Consider the following 23,584-nt stretch of genomic DNA (forward strand, 5'->3'; position numbering starts at 1 on the left):
TGTTACATGTTTAACAAGGTACTCTGTCACTACATAACGTGTTACTGTTACATGTTTAACAAGGTACTCTGTCACTACATAACTTGTTCCTGTTACATGTTTAACAAGGTACTCTATCACTACATAACTTGTTACTATTACATGTTTAACAAGGTACTCTATCACTACATAACTTGTTACATGTTTAACAAGGTACTCTGTCACTACATAACTTGTTACTATTACGTTTAACAAGGTACTCAATCACTACATAACTTGTTACTGTTACATGTTTAACAAGGTACTCTGTCACAACATAACTTGTTACTGTTACATGTTTAACAAGGTACTCTGTCACTACATAACTTGTTACTGTTACATGTTTAACAAGGTACTCTATCACTACATAACTTGTTACTGTTACATGTTTAACAAGGTACTCTGTCACTACATAACTTGTTACTGTTACATGTTTAACAAGGTACTCTATCACTACATAACTTGTTACTGTTACATGTTTAACAAGGTACTCTGTCACTACATAACTTGTTACTGTTACATGTTTAACAAGGTACTCTGTCACTACATAACGTGTTACTGTTACATGTTTAACAAGGTACTCTGTCACTACATAACTTGTTACTGTTACATGTTTAACAAGGTACTCTATCACTACATAACTTGTTACTGTTACATATTTAACAAGGTACTCTATCACTACATAACTTGTTACTGTTACATGTTTAACAAGGTACTCTGTCACTACATAACTTGTTACTGTTACATGTTTAACAAGGTACTCTGTCACTACATAACTTGTTACTGTTACATGTTTAACATGGTACTCTGTCACTACATAACTTGTTACTGTTACATGTTTAACAAGGTACTCTATCACTACATAACTTGTTACTGTTACATGTTTAACAAGGTATTCTATCATTATATAACTTGTTACTGTTACATGTTTAATGAGATACTCTGTCAGTACATAGCTTACTGTTACATGTTTTACGTGGTACTCTGTCAGTATGTACGTCTTGTTATTGTTACATGTTTAACGTGGTGCTCTGTTATTATGTATATAGTTTGTTACTGTTACAGGTTGCACGAGGTATATTCTCTGTACTAACCATTTCTCTGCTTATCCATGCTGCGAACATTTTATTTTATTGGTTTATTTTGTTGTCATCCGCTCATGAGCAGCAACGTATCACGTGCGCGCGAGCAGCTGGTTCGGACAACAAGCTGCGAACAATGGTTTGAGTCAGCGCATACCTCAGAGTGTACGGAGATAGGATGAACACTCACTGCTCGTTGTTAGTTTGTATGTTTTTACACCACACATGATAGAAGTCTTGGAAAGACAGTCTCACTGAGAGGTTGATCATGGAATGTTACAAACCCTTACGTCGACTGTGTTCATTAGTCAGTCGCACTAAACGATATATTACTACAGCCCGGGCTCCGCGCCAAGTTGGGGACCGACAGGTTTTGAACACGCCGTGGCTAGTGGTCACGGCGTTAGCTTCAGCCATGGCATTTGGTGATTTTGTGGTCATCGGTCAAGTGTCAGCGACTGTAGCCGGACCTGGAATCATTCCGTCTCTTCTGATAGCCCTGGTAGCTAGTTTGCTTTCTGGTAAGTAGTAATATCCCTTGGAACGGAGTGGTTTAGAGTCAGTGACGTATCTTGTTTGTGTTAAATGCCTTAGAAAGTGTCAATAGATAGTACTGCGACCCTACAAAGACTATTCTATAATACAATTATACTTGTATTTATTTCATACACGTGATTTCACGTGTTCGATATTTCCATGAAACTCAGTCCATTCAAAGTTCATAAATATTTATATATTACTTCATGTAACATTAAAACATACCTTCTCTTAACCTTGTTGGCCCGTAGCAACAGCACTTAGAACACCTGTTTGTAAACAACCAAATGTGGGTTGGTTGTAGTAATCGTTGTTTAGCAACAAATCATAGCTTGAAAACTGCGACGGAGAACAGCTGCGTTCTGCAGGAAAGTTATTTTTCAGGTTTTCACGAAATAAACCAAAACACTTATAGAGTGGAAAACAACTTCCATATAACTAAGAGAAGCATATACATATTGATTCCATCGTCTTTTGGTTTCAGTTTTGATATTAAACATCATGTTATTTCTAATAAAAAAACATCCCCATTGTGTGTTTAGTTTCAGTTTCGATATGTTACTTAAATCGGGGCCAAGCTTACAGTTTCTACGGTTTAGAAAGTGTAAGCTCTTGGTTTCCTGTTTATTATACTTTCCTGTTTTCATTTAAACGTATAACCCGTAATGTCGCTCTTACCGAAGCCAAACGCTCTACAATAATTTTTATTATATCTAGTGTGATGCAGACATATCTATTCGTCAGCTAGAAGTAGCGAGCCCGGCTGTTATCGATCAGAGCAAGGAATGTGTGAGCAACAGAAACACTCAACAGTTTGACCTTTCTCAGTCGAGTAACTGTCGAAACGTTGAAGAACGTTTCAAGGCCGTTTCAAGTACTGGCATGTTGCTTAGCAACCTGAGTCAACTTCTCACTGCAACACTACAGACTCGGCGAAGTCAAGAACGTCGAGATCATGCTTCAAGTGTCGTTGCGTTGCTAAGCTACGTGTTATTAGATCACGGGTGAACAATAGGTAAAGAAACGTTGAGTGGGTGACCTACGTCTTACGTTCGGGAAAGAAATAAGTAATTTCTTATCTCCATTTTGAGTGTTCTTTTTGTTTGAATAATTGTTGACCATTGATTTTCGTTATCTTGACGCCATTAATTAAACAGAACATAAGGCGCTGCATAAAATAAACATCTACATTGTGAGATAATAGCTCCACCTTGGTCAGGCGTCGGAAGTGAGGTTTATTTTCCTATCGCACTTCCGCTTACATCTACTTCCGATATTAAAACTAGAGAAGTACATTGCCAGTCTTTACGTACAAACCCAGTTGTGTCCTGGCGTATGTGATTTGTATAGTACTGATAACATCCTCGATCCATGTGTCTTCTTGTCTATACATACTTTGTTGTACTAATATTTAGAGTCGTTTACTGTTGGCTACAGATACTTTGTTGTAGTAATATTTAGACACGTTTATTGTTGTCTGCAGATACTTTGCTGTAGTAATATTTAAACACGTTTATTGTTGTCTGCAGATACTTTGCTGTAGTAATATTTAAACACGTTTATTGTTGTCTACAGATACTTTGCTGTAGTAACATTTAAACACGTTTATTGTTGTCTGCAGATACTTTGCTGTAGTAATATTTAGAGTAATTTATTATTGTTTACAAATACTTTGTTCTAGTAATACTCAGAGACGTGTATTGTTTACAGATATTTTGTTCTAGTAATACTCAGAGACGTGTATTGTTTACAGATATTTTGTTCTAGTAATACTCAGAGACGTGTATTGTTATCTACAGTATGGGATGTTGTGTGTTATTTACAAACTTGTGCTGATAACGTTATCAACAATCTTCCTCGTATTTGTACATTGGTTGATACCAGTAACATATTTCTGAAACACTATGTAGTCTTATTCAGACAGTACATTCAGTAACTGAAACATTATTAGCTCACAACGGAATGATCGCTAGAAATAAATCTCAGCTAGAAGGACGTTGTAACCCATACTTTTCAAGCTGTTGAATGAATTTGTATTGTAATGTTTGCCAGTACTAAGTAAGAATTGTTTACTCTGTCTATATTAACAGTAGAATTACTTGTTTATTTGTTGTCAAGGTCAACGCTACATAATGGGCTGTCGGAACTGTGCCGACCATTATGGTCGAAATGTGATTTTGTTGTTAGAATATTAGAAAGATCAGACACACGATGTCATATCTTGTTTATAAAACTCCAAGTGAAGCGGGAACTTTCTATTGTTTCTCATATAATGGTTTTTTATCCACTGCAATTCTGATTTATTTTTTATTGTATCAACCGAAATAAGTGGATTGACTTTCGTATGACGATACGATACTTTGTTTGTTCACCTATGGTTGATGAGAGTGTTTATAATTGTAAATGCCAGATAGTGCGAAACATTTTGTTTTGCTCGGGTTAGCCTGAATGTTTATTTGTATATTCGCGGTAAACACCATTAATACGTAATGAGTTTTACTTTGGCTGTATTATGCTAGTTCTTCGTTATTTTCTTTGAGCTGAGAAAATGATTTAAATTTAACTGTTCATAGATGGCAGCATGTTATGACACTGTAGCTATCAAGACATAACTAGAGGATTCCGCCTTGTAGATTACCATGGTACAGCCCTTAGAAACTCAGCCTATAATCCTAAAGTGTCCCATTGGCAGGTTTCAGGTGGGAAAACAAAACTGAAACTTAACGTGAGGATGGAACACAACATTCTAAAGTAAAAGAATACCTTGCCAGAGGTAAGATCTCATCCAACCAATGAGATACAGACATCGACAACCAATATGTAGAGCTCCCAGAATTTCTCACATCAGTATTGTAAAAGTATCCATATCATCTACTGAGCCTTTTCTGAAATAGAAAGAGAAGCACCCATTTGTGTATGTTTTTTTTCTTTTAGCAAAGCCACATCGGGCTCTCTGCTGAGCCCACCGAGGGGAATCGAACCCCTGATTTTAGCGTTGTAAATCCGTAGACATTCCGTTGTACTAGCGGGTAGCAAAGCACCAACGTGTCACTAAATATCGCTATATGGGTGAAACGTCCAGATTGATGAAAGACTGGCCACTTTATATCAGGGAGGAAGGACTCCACCCGAAGTATTTGGTTCTTCCTTATTATTCGATTAATCCAAAAACAGGATTAATCGAATAATACAAAACTACCACAGTGTTGACGCTTAGACAATAAACAAACTGCACTGTTTTTTTCGTGATTTATAAGACCTAATGTAGCCAGTCTATCTTCAGTTGAGAAACCAACAATAAGGTCAACACTTTACTATAAAGTTACCACATTGATAGCTCATGTTAGCATGTTCCAGAAGACAAATAGCTAGTCGTGTATTGACTGCTCCATTGGAAGACTTCCTGTTGTAGATCTAGTAATTGTTTCTGTGAATAAACCGTTTTATCAGTTATTTCTTTATTTTCCATAATCTGTGTGTGCAAATTACATCGACGTAATACAAGTTAAGTTACATCATTTGTATAAATAACAAGCACTTGTGTGTAATCTTTAAAATTACAACGAATAACTAAAACCTACGTTTCTTATTTGTGTAAATATGAAATGTGATTTTTAATTGTTTGTGGTAAGCCTCATCTACTTTTTTATTCGTAATTTGTATTTATTATTATTGGTTTTTTATTAGATACGAGGTTACTGTGACTCAACATCTATATTAATTATATATCTCAAGACAGCTGGTATGAGTATTAACACTTTTATTAAAATAAAGTACAGGACAACATTTCGACCTTCTTCAGTTATTTTCAGGTTAACAAACTCTACTTTATTTTAATACCCATACCAGCTGTTTTGAGATACATTTTTACTTCAGGTGGGCTTCTTGTCATCACGAATTACTATATTTAATAATAATGTTTATTTGGTAAAGGTTTAGTTTTATATTTTTATTTATCGTGGTTTATTTTTTGTAAAAAGTCTAGTTTAGTTTTTTTTGTTTTAGTGTGTTATTTATGAAGGAAAATACCCAGTTTTCCTAAGGGGTTGGGTGAATTGTTTTACTTTTTAGCAAACCTATTATCCGAAACGATTCTTTTGTACCACTGTATTCGAACTTATTTGTCTTTATTCTGCTTTATGTGTGGTATTTACTTTGCACATTTTGATCTTCAGAGTAAAAAGAATTATTTTACTATTTTTGTTACACATTTTATTTTTGTATTTTATGTTTTTATAAGAGAAGACTTGTGTGTAATAAGTTTGATATTTTATATTTGTATTTTATGTTTTTATAAGAGAAGACTTGTGTGTAATAAGTTTGATATTTTATATTTGTATTTTATGTTTTTATAAGAGAAGACTTGTGTGTAATAAGTTTGATATTTTATATTTGTATTTTATGTTTTTATAAGAGAAGACTTGTGTGTAATAAGTTTGATATTTTATATTTGATCCTTAATTCCTATTTATTTTTATTTTTGCTTTTGCGATTTTGTATAATGGGATATATAATTTTTTTTATCAGTATATTGTGTTTAACTCCATGTTGAACATCCTGGTTTTATAAAGCTGGATTTCTTGTTGTTTTTGTGTTATTTTATTTTGTCGTAGTGACAATACAGCACATCAACTTCTCGACTAGATATGCAAATGTTTTGTTTGTTTTATTTTAAAAGTTGGGAGCAGCTGGAGTACCATACAGGTAAGGGTTACAGGAAGTGTATGGTGTGCAGGCATACTACATGTTTTCTACCCTTTATTTAGTATAAAACATTTCGTACGCATATAGTATATATAGTCTTCATACAGAATGTCGGTCCATAAAACATTAAACCTGACACCGTAATTACCTATTGACTTCTATCATTCAACTAGAGTATCACGTGTACTTTATCTTGGAAAATATTCTTGTAGAAATAGATATAACGTTTTTCAATTTCCAGATCATAACTGCAGGATACAACCTTACATATTTTAAAATGAGAAACATATGCCTGTGTAATTCCTACATTCAGAAGAGTATATCGTTATTTTCTCATATTTATATAGGCATGGGTTCTCAGAACAAAGCACACATAGAAGAGATTTAACCATATTTTTCTTTTTTGAGAACTTCCTAGTAAAGGTATCATGATACGCACTTGTTTAATTCATTTTTTTCTTCTGAGTGGTAAATATTGTCTATTTTATGTACAGTTTCTTTCTTTACTTCAATTCCAGTCAAGATCAGACTGACTCTGTAATTCATTTCAGTCTTGTTATTTTGTGGCTTCCACCCAATTACGATGAAAGAAAAATTAGCGTACCGGATAATAACATACATATACGTTATTGTAATTTTGACCACAGAAGTGTCTTGTACATATACATACAGATACAATGTTCATTTGTTTAGTTTTATCCTTTCAACACAAAAGTCTACCTGCTCATAGCCGTCCCTACTTTTTATCTAATAAACTAGATGGATAAATAGTCAACAGAGCCTACTGTCAACTCTGTGGTTATTATTCTATGAAAGAATAAATGGATTTGACCGTTAACCTTATAGCATGATCACGTTTCTAAAGTTCGGACAACATTTATGTTCTGTATATCCTCGAATTAAAAATATAAAATAAACCTAAAAATTGTAAATCCTTCGTTAAGTTTGCGTTCTACGAAAATTTCCTGTTATCATTAAGAAAGTGATGAGTTTTATAAGCAGATTCTGTTTAAATCTCAACTTCCTTTTTAAAATTTAAAGATAATGACATCACTGTGACGTTTTTTACGAGACTCGTTCAGTGGAGTAGAGACCCAGATTACTTATTGTGGTCATTACTACATGGAGAGTCAAGGACACATCTGCTGCTGCGATCTCAAGATTTTGTCAAAGAGATGTCATTACATTGACTAGTTCGAGCTTTCTTACAGAACAAACCTGCCTCAAATATCTCTTGTGGTTTTCCCAGATGTCTAAAACGTGTTTTCTATGTTTTTCTATTGATGTTTCAAACTTGCTTCTCTAGTGTTCTAGTGATGTGTTAAACGTCTCTTCTGCAGATAAGCAGTGTTTTAATGATGTTTGGAAATGTCTTCTTGTGTAGACAGATAAATGATTGATGTAGTGGTGTTTAGAACATCATTTCTGCTGGCAAGTGTTCTGGTCGTATGTAAAACGGTTTTTCTACAAACAGATGGATATGGTTATATATGTAACAGAAGTGGCGTTCTAGTTATGTCTAAAACATCTGTTTTTGCAGAAAGATGACATGTGTGAATAAGGTTCCTTCAGTCTAAGAGTTAGCATAATGTTTCTAAGAGGTCCTCGTCGTTAGCAAGAAGTAAGAAGCGTAGTACTGTATAGAAAAACTTCTGAATACAGAAGAGTTAAGGTTTGTAGCAAGGTAATTTGTAGCCAGACAGGAAATATGGAAATTATCTGTCGAGATGGCTTCATTATCATATAATGACCGTGCATCGTTGGCTCTGTTATCGCTTCTTCCATACCTTAATGTATAATTCATTAGGTATGTTCAATAATGAGAATTTCTCATTCAATTTTAATTAGGTTTAAAGATGAGCAAAACATATCTTGCACAGCAAGAAAGTGGTATAATTATAAAGTGTTTAGTGAAACTTTGTAGCATATAAGAGACAAAATTTATTACCAACTTCTGACATCGGCTATTGTTTCAATAAATATTATAACCGTAAGGACTCATTAACTCTTGCACTGAAGAAAGCCGAGCAGCAACATGAATGAAAAATAAACAAAGTTATGGTTACCCAGCTTTAAAAACGTTTAATAAATTCCCTGTAACCAGTACTGTTAGAAAACAGTACACTAATTCCTCACATTTCTCAAGATGTATCTGAGATGCAGGGTACTTTATTTTGTCAAACGTGGCCGAATCTGCTTTAAAACTATGTATCTAAATAATTAAAATGTTTTTTCTATCTTATTGTTTGATCAGTCTTTTTCATTGTTACTCTTATCTAGGACTTGTTCATTGTTACTCTGTTGCTTTTCGGTTCTTGTATGCGTTTTGTTCAGTGTTGCTCTAGTATTGTTTGTCAGTCCTTCTAATCGTTTTGTTCAGTGTTGCTCTAGTATTGTTTGTCAGTCCTTCTAATCGTTTTGTTCAGTGTTACTCCATTACAGACTCTCAGTATTTCTACACAAAATTATTCGACTGTTGTTTCTTCTCTTATTATCATCTGCGAGTGTTACTTACTCTTGTTTAACAATCTATGCAAGCGGCATGTTCATTGTTATTAAAAGTATTGTTTGTATACGACTAGCCTTCAGAGTTGTTTATCGACCTACAACCTCCAACTGCGAGTGCAGTTGGAGTACTGTTTCTCAGATTGATTTATGAGTCAGATCCATCTCATCTTATCTTTGTCTATACATACGTTCAGTGTTTCTAGTATTGGTTATTGATTAGTTCTTTAGCTAGTCAGGGCTCTTTTGTTTGGGTTCTTTAAAGTTTCTGTAGCTTAATGCATCGAGAATTACCTTACCACACTTTTCTGTTATCCATTCTGTAAACCATATAAACCCAAATTTACAGTTTAACACTATTTATTGACCTGTTGTTCACGAACGGTGAGAGATGCTGTAATTTATACAGCTTAGTTTGTATGCTTTTGTTTTAAACTTTAAAATCAAGACTGGGTTGATTTCATTGCTAATAAAAATGATTTAGCTATAAAACGCGACAAGCTGTAATTTCTAATTACCACTAGAGAACACTTTAGTAAAGAATCTTGCTGGCTGTCGTCTATTTACTATTTGAATGACATAGTACTTTATCACAGCACTTAAATGTTAATCACGAAACAGGAGAGTTAGTTGACCACTTGGTACCTAATTTAACAAAGACCCTCGAACAATATTTCAGCTTATGGGTCGCAGCCCAATACTGGGTCGTCAGAACGTGTGAAAATAGATTTTGAAAATAGATAATAGTTCATATATTTATTTAAGAAGTGTTTAGTAAGCGAGTTTTTGTTTTCACCAAAGTTATTTACTTGGCTGTGACAGTCTATTAATCTTTGCAAGTGAGTTTTGATCTATTTAAAGGTTTCGAACAATTATTGCATAATATTGAGGGACATAAACTCTGTACCATCAAAACACTGTTTTTACAATACCACAAGGACACTTACGGTAGTAGACGGGGAACAATTAACAACTTCTACACTATTGTTGTTGTGATGTGTCTATTGGGGGAAGCGTAACCTTAACTTAATAAAAAAGGAAGAGTGGTGTGAATTTTTATTATTTGTTCTTAAACATGTATAATAATCAGCCATACACTTGAAACTGTTTTCACGTGACTTTAAAATATATCCATTGTGGCATGCAATCAGGTTCTAACCAGGTATATTCAGAGTTTATGTGACCGCTCTTGGCTCTGGTTTACTAAAAAACCTTCATGAAGAAAAAGCACCCCTACAGAACAGGGGTTCGATTCCCCTCGGTAGACTCAGCAGATAGCCCGATTTGACTTTGCTGTAAGAAAACACAAAAAAAAAAATATTATTCGGTATTGGATTTCTAGTGACTTTAAAAGTTCGCTCTAGTTTGCTTAAATGCACCAGCCAAATGTATGGTGTAATTTCTATTTGTATGTTTTAACTTACATATTAAATAACTGAGAGCTTTAAATCGATGGTTCACGAGTGGTTCTATTTTCCAGGTTTGTGCATCACCGAATTTATCACCAGCCAATCGCAACAAGCCAATAATCTCTTCACCTACGCCTACCAATCAGTCGGCGAACTAGCAGCGTTTCTAATAGGATGGACTTCGGTTCTTCAACACCTGGTGGCGCTAGCAGCAGTATGCCGTGTGCAAAGTGCAATAATTAACTTTTTAACGGGAATGAGTGTCCATCGCTTTTTCAAGCAAGTGCTTGGCCGTGTGGTAGTGCTGGACACTGTTCCCGATATTCTGGCGTTGGGCCTAGTTCTTGCCCCAGCCGTTGTCGTAGCCCTAGGCCTTCGTCACAGCAGATGGATGGGTTGCTTCTTAGTGACATCTTCCACATTGACAGCAATGTTCTTTGTGGTTATTGGATCTCTTCATAGTGACGTAAGAAACTGGACAGAAAGTGGAGGTTTTTTAACTAAAGGCCCTGGTGGGGTAGGTAATTAACATAAATCCTAAGTTATGTTAACTTTTAATAATTAGTAATGTCTTCAGTGTAGTGTCCTTTAAATGGTAGGTTTACGATCACAATATTTATAGATGTTTTGTCTGTACTTTCTCGCTTTATCGTTTTTTTGTGTACAAATATTCATCTAGCAGTAACATTTTCTATAGCTTTATTGTTAGATATCCTTTCTGACTAATTTTATTAATTTGCTTCCCAAAGTTTTTAGTGTTTTTTGTAATAGCAGATATTTACTCAAGGTTCCTCTTTGGGCCAGATGTATCTTCGCAGAATTGCAGCCCCAAAATACGGGATTCGATTTCCCTCGGTGTATAAGGCAGATAACCAAATGTGGCTTTGCCCTAAAATAAACGCACATATAAGCACCCATTTATTCACTAATTTGGTTAACATTGTTCAAAGAAGGACCTCTAGTGATGGAATGAGTAAGCTCTTGCAACACGTTTTAGATATCTATGGAGTGTGAATCATAGAAAACTCGATTTTTCACACTGAAAAAATTATTTACTCTTCTAGGTTTGGTAAACAAGTAGCATTTGTCTCGAGTTTGGATAGTACTTTTTTTTTTATTGCTGTTGTTCGCTTTCTTGGAAAAGCGATGTCCATATGTCGCAGTAGGTTAAACTTTTACTCTTGAAAGAGGTAGCCAGGACTTTAGTAGGTGTGCTCGAATTTTATTTATATTTTTGCACAGGCTTTTGGTTTTTTATTTTTTACACTGCAGAGTCCCAGGCACGAATATAGGCAAATAGGAATAAATATAGTATTTGAAAATTAAAAAACAACAACAGTAAAACAGACCTATGTGACACGTTTGTTGGTAGGTCAACCGTTTGGTTTTGTAGTTTTGAGGTATCATCTTGGAGAAGTAGACATGGAAATATTTATACAGCCCCCAACTCCCGCGGCCCGGCATGGCCAGGAGTTTAAGGCACTCGACTCGTAATTTGAGGGTTGCGGGTTTGCATCCCCGTCGCGCCAAACATGCTCGCCCTTTCAACCGTGGGGGCGTTATAATGTGACGGCCAATCTCACTATTCGTTGACAAAAGAGTAGCAAAAGAGTTGGCGATGGGTGGTGATGACTAGCTGCCTTCCGTCTAGTCTTACACTGCTAAATTATGGACGGCTAACGCAGATAACCCTCGGGACTTTACGCGAAATTCAAAACAAATCCCAAACTCCTTAGAGAAAAAAGTAATAATGAAAAAAACATCAATAAAAACAGGCAAATCAAGACAATACATGGAGAATGTCCTGAAAAGGACCAGAGTACTGTGGGTTACTATGGCCCAAAAGCACTACAACAACAACATGGTAGTGGCCAACAATCTAAGTTAGGGATGGAGGAAGAGGTCTTGTGTACTTGACCCTCCTGGCTACGTAAAATTCAACATACCCAAAAACCCACAAAGAAGAAGCGAGGGGAACTTTAGGTAGCCGCCTTGCATGGCATGTCTTAATGTCGGGTCCACCACTATACATCACAGAACTCTCGAAGTTACATTTGAAAAATAGAAAAGCTTTCAAATTATATCTAATCCAGTAATAAATATAAACATAATGCCCACAGACAAAGGTAGGATATTTGGTTCGCATGTCAAGCAGCAAGTTTTTTGGTTTTGTTTTTTCTTATTCTCTTTCTCGATTTCTTCTGTAATTTTTATTTGTTCAGATGTTTAGCAGGAGTTAACCTATCCGCGAACTCCACCATTGACATTCTGGTCGAATTAAACAGGATTAAACATGTAAATAAGAAGTGTTCGTTGAATAAAGTCGCGTTAAATACATAAATGTTTTCACCGTAAACTATTGTAATTGTACCAATTAGACCAACATTGTATTGTGTCTACAGTAACTGTCGTACAACAGGTTCTAGTGTAAACCGTACCAATTAGACCAACAATAAATTTTGTCTACAGCAGTTGTCGTATAGCAAGTTCTAATATAAATTCTAGTCCACCATTGAAGCTATTATTCTATAATTAGTATGCACGTTTATTGTCCCTGAAAATTCGGTATTTTTAATAAAATTCTCCGTTACATTGAAACTGTTTTTCTCACATCTTTGTCACTAATTCAGGTCCATAAAATAAGTTGAACTTAAAATGTATGTACTGATTCCATGGTATACTTTTATTGCGTTATGAATCTAGTGGAAAATAATGAACATACAAAGCATTATAAACCCATACTATTATTAGTAGAATAGCTTCTTGAAATACTCGGTTTATTTTTTAAAAGTATTTCATTCTACAATGTATTTAAAATCTGTAATTTTTTTATCTAAGCTGATAATCTAAATAAGTATTGTTTATATTATTTTATAGGTATTAACTGGTGCTGCCATCTGTATCTATGCATTTCTCTGTCCACACGCAGTCATAAAAGAAACCAAACGATTGCAGCGTCCCCACAAGGAAATTCCTGTAGCTATTGGGATTAGCTGCGTCCTTTGTTTTTTGGTGTGTTTTAGCATGACGGTGGTGTTAAATCTATTTGTTCGATACGACGATCTCGAGTCTACGGTGCCCCTTGTGAGTGTTTTTGAAGTTCGGGACGTCGGGTGGGCTAGATTCGTGATGGCTAGTGGCGCCTTATTGTCACTAACTTTGTTGTCATTAGAAACCTCTTACCCTCTCTTTCAGACAATCAGTTTGATGGCAGCTGATGGATTAATATTCAGAAGTCTTTCCAAAGTTTGGGACAGAACGGGAACTCCAGCGGTTTGCATACTTCTGTTTGCTCTGGTCAGTTCTTTATTCGCCGTCTTTCTTGACGTGGAGGAACTAATTGAAATAATGGCCACCCCACCTCTGCTTATTAACACGATAATAAGCACATTGACTTTGCTGAGGCGATACCAGCCTACAGACGCCTGGCTCTACGAGTCAGTCTTCCTGAGCGATTATTCTCCGACAGGCTCTGAAAGTTCTGGAAGCACCCCTCTAACTTACAAGTGTAGGTTCTCAATAGAAAATGGTAGGACTGCTGTCCGTCCACAAAGCAAAATGACTTACAAGGAAGAAAGTATTATGCCTAAAGGCCGTCCAACAAGCCAACTGACCTTCATCCAAGGAAATGATAAGCCGCCTTACGGCTGTCCAACCCCTATTTGGAGCTCCTCAGAAATGAATGCGAAGTTTAGTGGCCATCCAACCAGTCAATCGCTTAAGATCGATAATAGCTTTGCACCACAAGATCTGATTGATTGGAATGCCAACAGAGAAAACACAAAGTCGCTTGCCACATCGAAGAAATGGTTAGATGAAAATTCCCAGACGTTGGCCGTGGGTTCTTCTCTCGGTGAAAGTGACACCGACAATGAAGACACTTCTGAAACAGACATCGATGCAATCGTAGCAGAGTACAAAGAAAAGCTAAAAGTAGCAGCTGTCACACACATCGAAGGCCCTAGCCACGAACGCAGTGTACTCGAACCCACTGGAGTTACGGGACGACGAGTAACCATGGCAACAGGTGGACTTATGCTAGGGTTTTTAGTAATGTCTCTCACTATGACCGTGTGGTCCTCTTACCTGACCGAGGGGTATCCCGCCTGTGCTGCAGTGACGTCATTTGGGTTTGTACTGGCTATAATTATGCTCCTGGTGATAACTCGACAGCCACAGATAGGGCCCTATCAAGTCATAGGTCAGAGACCAGCCTTCCGAGTGCCACTTCTCCTGTGTATTGCTCCCATTGCTATATTTCTTAACGTCTGCCTCTTAGTCGAGTTACTTACCATTGTCTGGATCCCTATTCTCATCTGGATGACAATAGGTAGGCCTGAGTGTAAACTATTTTAACTTGTCTTGTGACAGAAGAGAATTAAGATGGTTCGATTACATTTGATTGTATTTCCTTTATCGAAATAACAAATAAAATTTTAAAGTCTTAAGTTAACACTAGCATATCATTATTTGTTCATATAACAATCAGCAGATTAACTTAATAACAACTTATTCTTTAGTCGTGTTTCTAGAGTACGAACAACATCAAACTGTTTAGAGCACAATCGTTTGTTCTGAAGCGTTTCCCGTAAGTAAAAGAATCTGTTCTATTTTTATTTTGTTTGTCGGAAAATATGCGCAAGTAAATAATTCTGATTGGTTGCTGATTGATCAGTGTAGTGAACAAGTTCTGCTGATTCGTTTAATTTCGTTAGTGTAGTTGAAGAGCGTTGCTGATTGGTTGTTTTTCTCCTGGTCGTCATTTTTATTTTTTTATTTTTTTACATTTCAAGTCTAAACGCCTCAACTTCGGAAAGTTGGCCTGATCGTTTGATATTTTCAACATGAAAATATTAAATCCTTTATATTTGATGGTAGGAAAACGTATGGGTAAAATATTCAAGGACCTGATCGTTCATCAAGAACAAACTGAGAAACTATGAAGATTTACCTTTGAAAAGTGCTTTATATGGGGTTCTTTTTTCAATATTAACAATATATATAACAAATTATTCTTTTGAAAGTGACACAATGATTAACAGGAACGCTAAAATATTTTCTTATTTGTCCGTTTATAGACACGGAACTCTCCAAAATTAAATAGTAGGCTTAATATCAAACAATTAATGAATTTCACATAAAGTTTCTCGAGGCCTATCTCCACTAGATGTCCCTAAATTAGAAGCGACAGGCTAAAGGGGAAACAGCTAGTCAAAAACACTCGCCACCAACTGTTGGGATATCCTTTATCAACGAAGTTTGGGATTAACCGTCACATTTATCGCCTCCATGACCCTACAGGTTGCGAGTCGAACACCCCAATCAATAATTGGTAAGCCTAATATGTTTCACGAGTAGACATTTTTTAAGAAAAAATATCTTACAGCCAGTAAAGTCCTGTTTGCGGTCTTTGTTAAGACGTGAACCACCCACTAAAAGGATGCCAGAATCGATATTGCAATTAGCAGTTTTCATTAATTTTACAGAGACAGGAGCGTCAAGTATATAATTTGCCAGTAGACCGAGCCTTTGTTTCGTAATTGCGACTACACAAGTGACTCATAGAGTTCTAATTTGCCGTCTGTAAATTTTAAACAGAAACAGGATAGGTTATCTTCTAAGTTTGTTTTTTAAGTTTAACTGTTCGGTTTTTAAAACGAAACATTAGTTAATGAAGAATTGATAACTACTGTATAATTTTTGTATTCCAGGATTCGTTGTTTATTCGTTATACGGGATTCACAGGTCAACAGCCGCCACAGCCTTCGACGTATCTCCGTCCCGCCAAATATGTTTGCAACCATTTCCGCGAGAGGGCAGAAGTTTCATCAACCAAATCGTACCTTCCCACCGCAGCAACCCTAGAAGTCAGCGACACCTAGCCAAAGTTGATACTTTACTGATCCAGCATTAAGTATAAATAAGAGGATATACATTGCAAACAGTTTTGAACAACGAAAATTTTCTTGTGTGTTCTAACACTAGTCTTTTATAAAAGGTTCCTTATTGTTAAATTATCAAATTCGAAAGAAGTTGCTGGAAACTAAGTGGCTTGTTGAAATTAAGTTAAAAAGTACAAAATTCCAAATACAGAACAATGTATGAACCCTCTTCACTGTCAATAAGACTAAATTACGAAACGAAAACAGCAAAATTTATATTTCATTAAGAAAACATTCGTTAGTACGTAAGACCTGAAGTATTTTCCCTGTCACAGATCAAAAATACATATGACTATCATCCATGTATGATAAACCACCATTTCAAGGTATACTTCAATTATTGGTTATTGTAGGTGGTCAACTTTACAAATATATATGTTTATTAACAGTCATTGTTTCTCATATAATTTAATAATGAGAGTCTTTGTTTACCATAAGTTCATTATTAACACTACTTGTTTACCATACAGTTTACTATTAACAATACTTATTTACCATATAGGTTATTATTAACACTACTTGTTTACTATACAGTTTATTCTTAACACTACTTTTTTACTATACAGTTTATTCTTAACACTACTTGTTTACAGTTTATTCTTAACACTACTTGTTTACAGTTTATTCTTAACACTACTTGTTTAGTATACAGTTTATTCTTAACACTACTTGTTTAGTATACAGTTTATTCTTAACACTACTTTTTTACTATACAGTTTATTCTTAACACTACTTGTTTAGTATACAGTTTATTCTTAACACTACTTTTTTACTATACAGTTTATTCTTAACACTACTTGTTTAGTATACAGTTTATTTTTAACACTACTTTTTTACTATACAGTTTATTCTTAACACTGCTTGTTTACTATACAGTTTATTCTTAACACTGCTTGTTTACTATACAGTTTATTCTTAACACTACTTGTTTACAGTTTACTCTTAACACTACTTGTTTACCATACAGTTTACTATTAACAATATTTGTTTACCATGTAGTGTATTATTAATAGTACTGGTTTACCATACAGGTTATTATTAACACTACTTGTTTAGTATACAGTCTATTATTAATACTACGTGTTTACCATATAATTTATTATTAATACTACTTGTTTACCATACAGTTTACTATTAACATTACTTATTTACCATAGTTTATTATTAACATTACTTGGTTTACTATACAGCTTATTAGTACCACTACCCATATGGTTTATTATTAACACTACATTTAGCATAAATATTAATATTAGCACTACCTCTTTACAATAAGTTGTTCAGTATTATCAGATATCACTTTCTGTCACTGATTGTTCTCTTGTTATACAGTTTCCAAAACTGTATGAACTTTTAATTTACCTCGTTTTCAGTAACGAGTGACGTCAGAGAATAATTAATTTTACATTCTATATTTTTGTCAACCAACCATGAAATGCTAAGAGTAAAGTTAAAAATATGTAAAAATAATTACTACAAATCATTTTATCTACTTTAAAAATTAAAAATCGCTTTTTTAAAGTGAAGAAATCTGACAACTTGACGCTTTTGAGGAAAATAACGCATACACAAACCTGAAAAAGTATCTCTTAAAAACAAAACAGAGCGTTTTTGACAAACAAACAGAGTCAACAACCAGTGTTCTCTGAGAAAGTGCATCCATTATTGGAGCGAGTTTGACTTCAGTACATCCACGATGAGATAAGTTGACCTTCAGGAATCGATTTTGTTATCAGGTGTTGTTTAGTATTATTTTAATTTACGACCTCTTTAGTAAACCTAGTCACCATCAGTACCTTAGAATTAATATGACTAACCTCTGCGGTAAGTATCTGCGGTAGATTTCTTGCCCTTCCTTTTCTTTGTCTTTATCTATCATTTTCCCGCATACCATTAGTCAGACAAACAAACTCACTTAGACGTAAATTTATTAAATAAAACTACACATAAAGTGAGCAATAAAATAATAGTACTCACTAACTTACGGTTGCTTTAAATTCGTGCGGAAATTCACATGAACGACGAATAAAACTCGTAATTAAGAAAATGGTATTTAAAAGTTGTTCATTGCAGTCCACAAAACTAATCGAAGCTAAGTTATTACAAAGTAAATGTAGAATTGTAGCGAAGGCAAACTTAGCTGGGTATGCAGAAACGTCCGAATGCATGTTATACGATACTGACTTGATTGTAGTCTTAGTATTAAACAAGAGACGCTTAGAAATTTAAGCATTCTTTTTTAGTCCACTCATGGTTGAAGTCTTTTATCACTTCAGAGAGTGTAAATGCACGTTCAAAAGCGATAAGCATATAGTTTCAGAAGAACTGTGCATCCGTGGTTTAGATTTAAGTAAGTCTAGAAAGCCCATTGAAACTGTGTTTAATGTTTTATATTTATTTTACTTTAGCAAATTACACGTGACATAAGTGCTGTTTGTTTGATATACCGTGCAAATACAAAAAAAAAACTAAAATGGAAATTAAAGCCAATGACATTGTACCATCGTGATCCATACTTGTCGCATTAAAAAGTTTGACTAAGGAATAAAAGATGAGGTAATTCTGAACTGAAAAGCCAGTATGTATTCTGGACCCTTCTTCAGACGAAGGCCTTAGAAATAATTATAATTAGAAATAATATGAGATTTGTAGTGTTTGAGCAATAAATTTCCGAGAAAGTTCCGGACAGACAAACACAAGTGTATTATTTATACGAATTATTTAACGTGTGTGTGTGTGTTTTCTTATAGCAAAGCCACATCGGGCTATCTGCTGAGCCCACCGAGGGGCTTTGAATCGAATCTCTGAATTTAGCGTTGTGAATCCGCTGACTTACCGTTGTATCAGGGCCGGGGCAATTATTGAATAATAATCTTTATATTAGTTTTCGATGTGTAGATGGCGCTACAAAATAAGTATCCATACCAAATCACTTGGAACATATTATAGAAATCATAGTTAAGTGTTTTTAATTTTACGATATTAGTAAATAAAATATTTCACTTCAATCTTTTAACTTTCGAAAACTCTTTATTAATTTTACAACAAATAATTTTAAAGATTTTATGGGGTTTTAGTGTCTATTGGACCTAAAATATAGTAACTCCGGTTTGAAAAACCAATATGAAATGTTTCAAATAGTCGAATTTTCTACATATTTTAAGTAAAAACAAACTCATAGGAAAAGAAACCAAACAAAACGATGTTTATTGATTACATATGTTTTAATACGATAAGTTACAACTTAAAACAATATTAAATAAGTATTCCTAACACAAGTGACACTTAAGTTTCTTTTCCATTGATGGTTGAGTTCATAGTGATTAACGTCCCTGAATCTAAGGGTTCATCGGTTCGCTTCTCGAAGTTGCAAAATACACTTTGACACATGAAAGTCGTGGAGTCATCAAGAAATTCACAACCAAATCTACCTATTCCATTAAAGTAATCGAAAATTCCACGGAGGGTGCTGTTTATTAGTCGCCTTTCATGTACTCATTTAGAAACAGCTTTGTACAGATAATCAGCCCTTTGTATAGTTTTGTTCGGATAAAACTTATTGAGTTTTAATATTCCAACATGAAACACCTACAAACAAAAGATGATTTAAAAAACCAAAACTTAGATATAAATGATCTTTGTAACCGGATAATAACCTTCATTTTAGCTATTAGTCCTAATTCAACAATCTCCTCAATTCAGTTTCTTCTAATTCAACAGTCTCCTCCATTCTAGTTGTTTGTTTTAATTCAACAATCCCCTCCAGTCTAACTGTGTGTTCTAATTTAACAATCTCCCCAAGTCTATCTGTTTGTTCTAATTTAACAATCTTATCCAGTTTAGCTGTTTGTTCTAGTTCAACAATCTCCTCAATCTAGCTGTTTGTCCTAAATCAATAATCTCCATTCCAGTTGTTTCTCCTAATATAACAATCTACTCATTTCTAGCTGTTAGTCCTAATTCAACAATTTCCTCAACTCTAGCTGTTTGTTCTAGTTCAACAATCTCCTTCATTCTAGCTGTTTGTTCTAGTTCAACAATCTCCTCAATATAGCTGTTTGTTCTAGTTCAACAATCTCCTTCATTCTAGCTGTTTGTTCTAGTTCAACAATCTCCTCAATATAGCTGTTTGTTCTAGTTCAACAATCTCCTCAATCTAGCTGTTTGTCCTAATTCAATAATCTCCATTCCAGTTGTTTCTCTTAATTCAACAATCTACTCAATTCTAGCTGTTTGTCCTAATTCAACAGTCTCCTCAGTTCTAGCTGTTAGTCCGAATTCAACAATTTCGTCAATTTTAGCTGTTTGTCTTAATTTAACAATCTCCTCAATTCTGCTTCTTCTAACTCAACAATCTCCTCCATTCTAGCTGTTTGTTCTAGCTCAACAATCTTCTCAATTTAGCTGTTTGTCCCAATTCAACAATCTCCTCAATTCTGCTTCTTCTAACTGAACAATTTCTTTCATTTTAGCTGTTTGTTCTAATTTAACAATCAACTCTAGTTTAGCTGTTTGTTATAATTTCATCTTTTTAAACATTTTCAATACACGTGGTTGATAGAACTCAAACATTTATAAATTTGGAAAATGGAAGCTCTATATTAAGTATCAGTTATCCACCTTGTGTGTGCTTATTTGAATAGTATATCATACTGTAAAAATGGTTGTTGATAAATAGCATTAATTATCTCTCCTGTTAAAGTACTGAGAACAAGTATGCCAAGCTGGAAAAATTATCGTTTCTATTTTAAGCTGTAAATTAACAGTTTTTTGGTAATGTAAAAATCATGTTTACTGTACATTAACAGTTTTTTGGTAATATAAAAATCATGTTTACTGTATATTAACAGTTTTTTGGTAATATCAAAATCATGTTTACTGTACGTTAACAGTTTTCTTAGTAATATAAAAATCGGCCCGGCATGACCAGGTGGGTTAAGGCGTTAGACTCGTAAGCTAAGGGTGGCGGGTTCGAAGGAAAGGCAGCTAGTCATCACCACCCATTACCAACTCTTGGGCTACTCTTTTTATCAACGAATAGTGGAATTCACCGTTACATTATATTATGGCCTCAATTAGCTTATCTTTCGTAGTACAGTTTTTTCCCCGAAGTCTTTCTTTACAAATCGCCCAAAGATTTTCAACAGGATTTAAGTCCAGAGAGTTTTCAAGTCAGTCCAGCACCTTTATTCGCGTTGTAGTCATAAAATTCTTCACAAGTTTCAATGTGTGTCACGGAGTCAGATCTTGCTGAAAAATTCCAGATTCATCTGGAAATCTCTTTTTCAATTCTGGAACGACTCTTCTCTGCAAAACTTCGATGTACTGTGGTCCTCGCATCATACCTTCTACGATATGTAAGCCTCCGACGCCATAGTAGCTGAAAAAGCCCCAAAACATCTTCTTCAAGGGATGTTTTACGAACTGATTGATGTGAGATTCTCGAAGTTTCTCACCTGGAGATCTGCGAACATGCAGCCTTCTTTGATCCTGTACGAAGAAATGAGCATCGTCACTGAATAACACCTTCCTCCATTGTTCTTGCCTCCAGTTCTTGTATTTCAGACCCAATTGATACCGTTTTTTCTTCACTGAGCTGGTAAGAAGTTGTTTTTTGACTGGTCTCCTTGCCCTTCTAACGCAATTTCGAATGACGTAATATTCCTCAAAATTTCGTCATATATCCCAAAAATAGATCGACCCTACTGCAAAACACAGCTAATGACGCCATCTGTGTGAAAAAATGACTATTAAAGGAAATCAGCGGGTCCAGCGAGCCTACACCGGCCGCCATGCTGAAACTATTGTAAAATGACCATTTGTTTCAATTAATTTTCACCAGGGTGTAACATAGTTGTCAGTGTAAATTTCTTATGTTTATGATGCTTTTCTTTAATTTTATTTTTTATATCTTATGTGAATCAACTGGTTTCTTACTTGCAGCCATCTTTCTTTCTCTACAAATAGTATTCAATATTAAGGAATGTATTTTAAAACTTGATCAGTATCTCCACTTAATGCAGTTGCCCAATTCACAACAGATAATTCTTGTTGCATCCCTTCCAAATTTGTATCTGTTTTGAAACTTGCAACCAGTATACCATTATTCTTTCCAATTATCTTAATATGCAGCAAAACATCGAATCTATGTTTCTACCCTATCAACCATTTCTATACTAGAAGTTAATAAATACAAATAACATTTATAAACAAACTTGTATTTATACTTTTTATCTGAGACTGATTCACAGTTGTTGTTTTAGCTGTATTTATTAATTTTTGATTCTACACACGTATTGTTCAAGATGGATTTCTTTTCTGTAGCCATGTTGTAGAGGTTTAAGTTTACAGTTGTTGTTTTTTTTATTATTGCTCTGGTCACTTTGATTGGACTCTACTTGTTGTACTTTTATTTTTGCTAAAATCATCTAATGTCCAGCATACGATATAATTGTTTTGACACAAAGTTTGTAAGCGAACACGTCATAATTACATATATTTTTTATGGTTTACAGCGCAACGAAACGTGATATATATCTTAATTCAGAGTTTGAGGTGAGACGTGTCGCTGACATGTCGGTCTCACAGTTTGCAGTAAAAGAAAAACGCACTCTTTGGTCATATTCTCGGTATCTGAACCATAGTTTAAACTACTGCTTGATCAAGAGTATATAAAAAACGGTTCGAAGTGTATAAAGGTCCTATAAAAATTTTAAGAATGCAACACCGTATTAACATTGATGTACGAAATATACAAGAAGCAAAATACAATATTGTATTTTATAACGCATCAAAAGAAAAAAAATCCACTTCCAGATATGGAAACATCGGGGGGGGAATGTGGAATACTAAAACACATTCCCTGACTTGACTTTAATCTAATTGTACACAATACGTATTAAACTTAAACCATTACTCTTTTCACTTAGTTTGTTTTATGGTAGACAGGAAAATTATATTTTTAGGCTAGGCTATTTACTTTTTCACACACGTTGAAATTCTACACACATCATTACTTTTGTGTGTGAGGTTAAATGTATGATCTATTAGTAGATGTATAGTTTATGATATGTGACTAGTTAGGCCTAGAATGCTATGTTTTACGTTGAATGTTAACTAAAACTTACCAAAAAATGTCAACTCTGCATGGCATTTATTCCTGTGATCTAAATGTTAACTCTAAAATTACCGGTTCGGTAACAGACGATGGACTCGTAAAATAACGAAAAGTTGTCGTTTTCAGCTCTTTCACGTGAGAGAAGTGTATTAATTCAGTGGACAAACAAGCAAACAAACACACGTTTTGAGTTTCATATACATTTGATAGATATAGATACTTCACTAAGTTTTTGTTAACGTTGTAACAAGACTCTCTAAACTTGTATAG

At 34.7% G+C, this 23,584-nt stretch overlaps 1 protein-coding gene across 1 annotated transcript; it reads left to right on the forward strand.

Moving 5' to 3' along the window:
• The first annotated feature begins 1,158 nt into the window (after positions 1 to 1,158).
• Positions 1,159 to 18,891, forward strand: LOC143230612 (cationic amino acid transporter 4-like). Its single transcript, XM_076464463.1, has 4 exons — positions 1,159 to 1,621; positions 10,327 to 10,772; positions 13,133 to 14,585; positions 15,967 to 18,891. The coding sequence occupies exons 1-4, from the start codon at positions 1,369 to 1,371 to the stop codon at positions 16,167 to 16,169; spliced, it is 2,355 nt and encodes a 784-aa protein (XP_076320578.1). The 5' UTR covers positions 1,159 to 1,368; the 3' UTR covers positions 16,170 to 18,891.
• The last annotated feature ends 4,693 nt before the right edge of the window (positions 18,892 to 23,584 follow it).

The sequence above is a fragment of the Tachypleus tridentatus genome, chromosome 10, assembly GCF_004210375.1.
Source record: "Tachypleus tridentatus isolate NWPU-2018 chromosome 10, ASM421037v1, whole genome shotgun sequence".
Taxonomy (NCBI): Eukaryota; Metazoa; Arthropoda; class Merostomata; order Xiphosura; family Limulidae; genus Tachypleus; species Tachypleus tridentatus.

Coding starts and splice junctions, on each gene's coding strand:
- LOC143230612 (XM_076464463.1), top strand. CDS start 1,369: ATGGAATGTTACAAACCCTTACGTCGACTGTGTTCATTAGTCAGTCGC. Junction 1,622..10,326: donor GGTAGCTAGTTTGCTTTCTG/GTAAGTAGTAAT, acceptor TCTATTTTCCAG/GTTTGTGCATCACCGAATTT. Junction 10,773..13,132: donor TAACTAAAGGCCCTGGTGGG/GTAGGTAATTAA, acceptor ATTATTTTATAG/GTATTAACTGGTGCTGCCAT.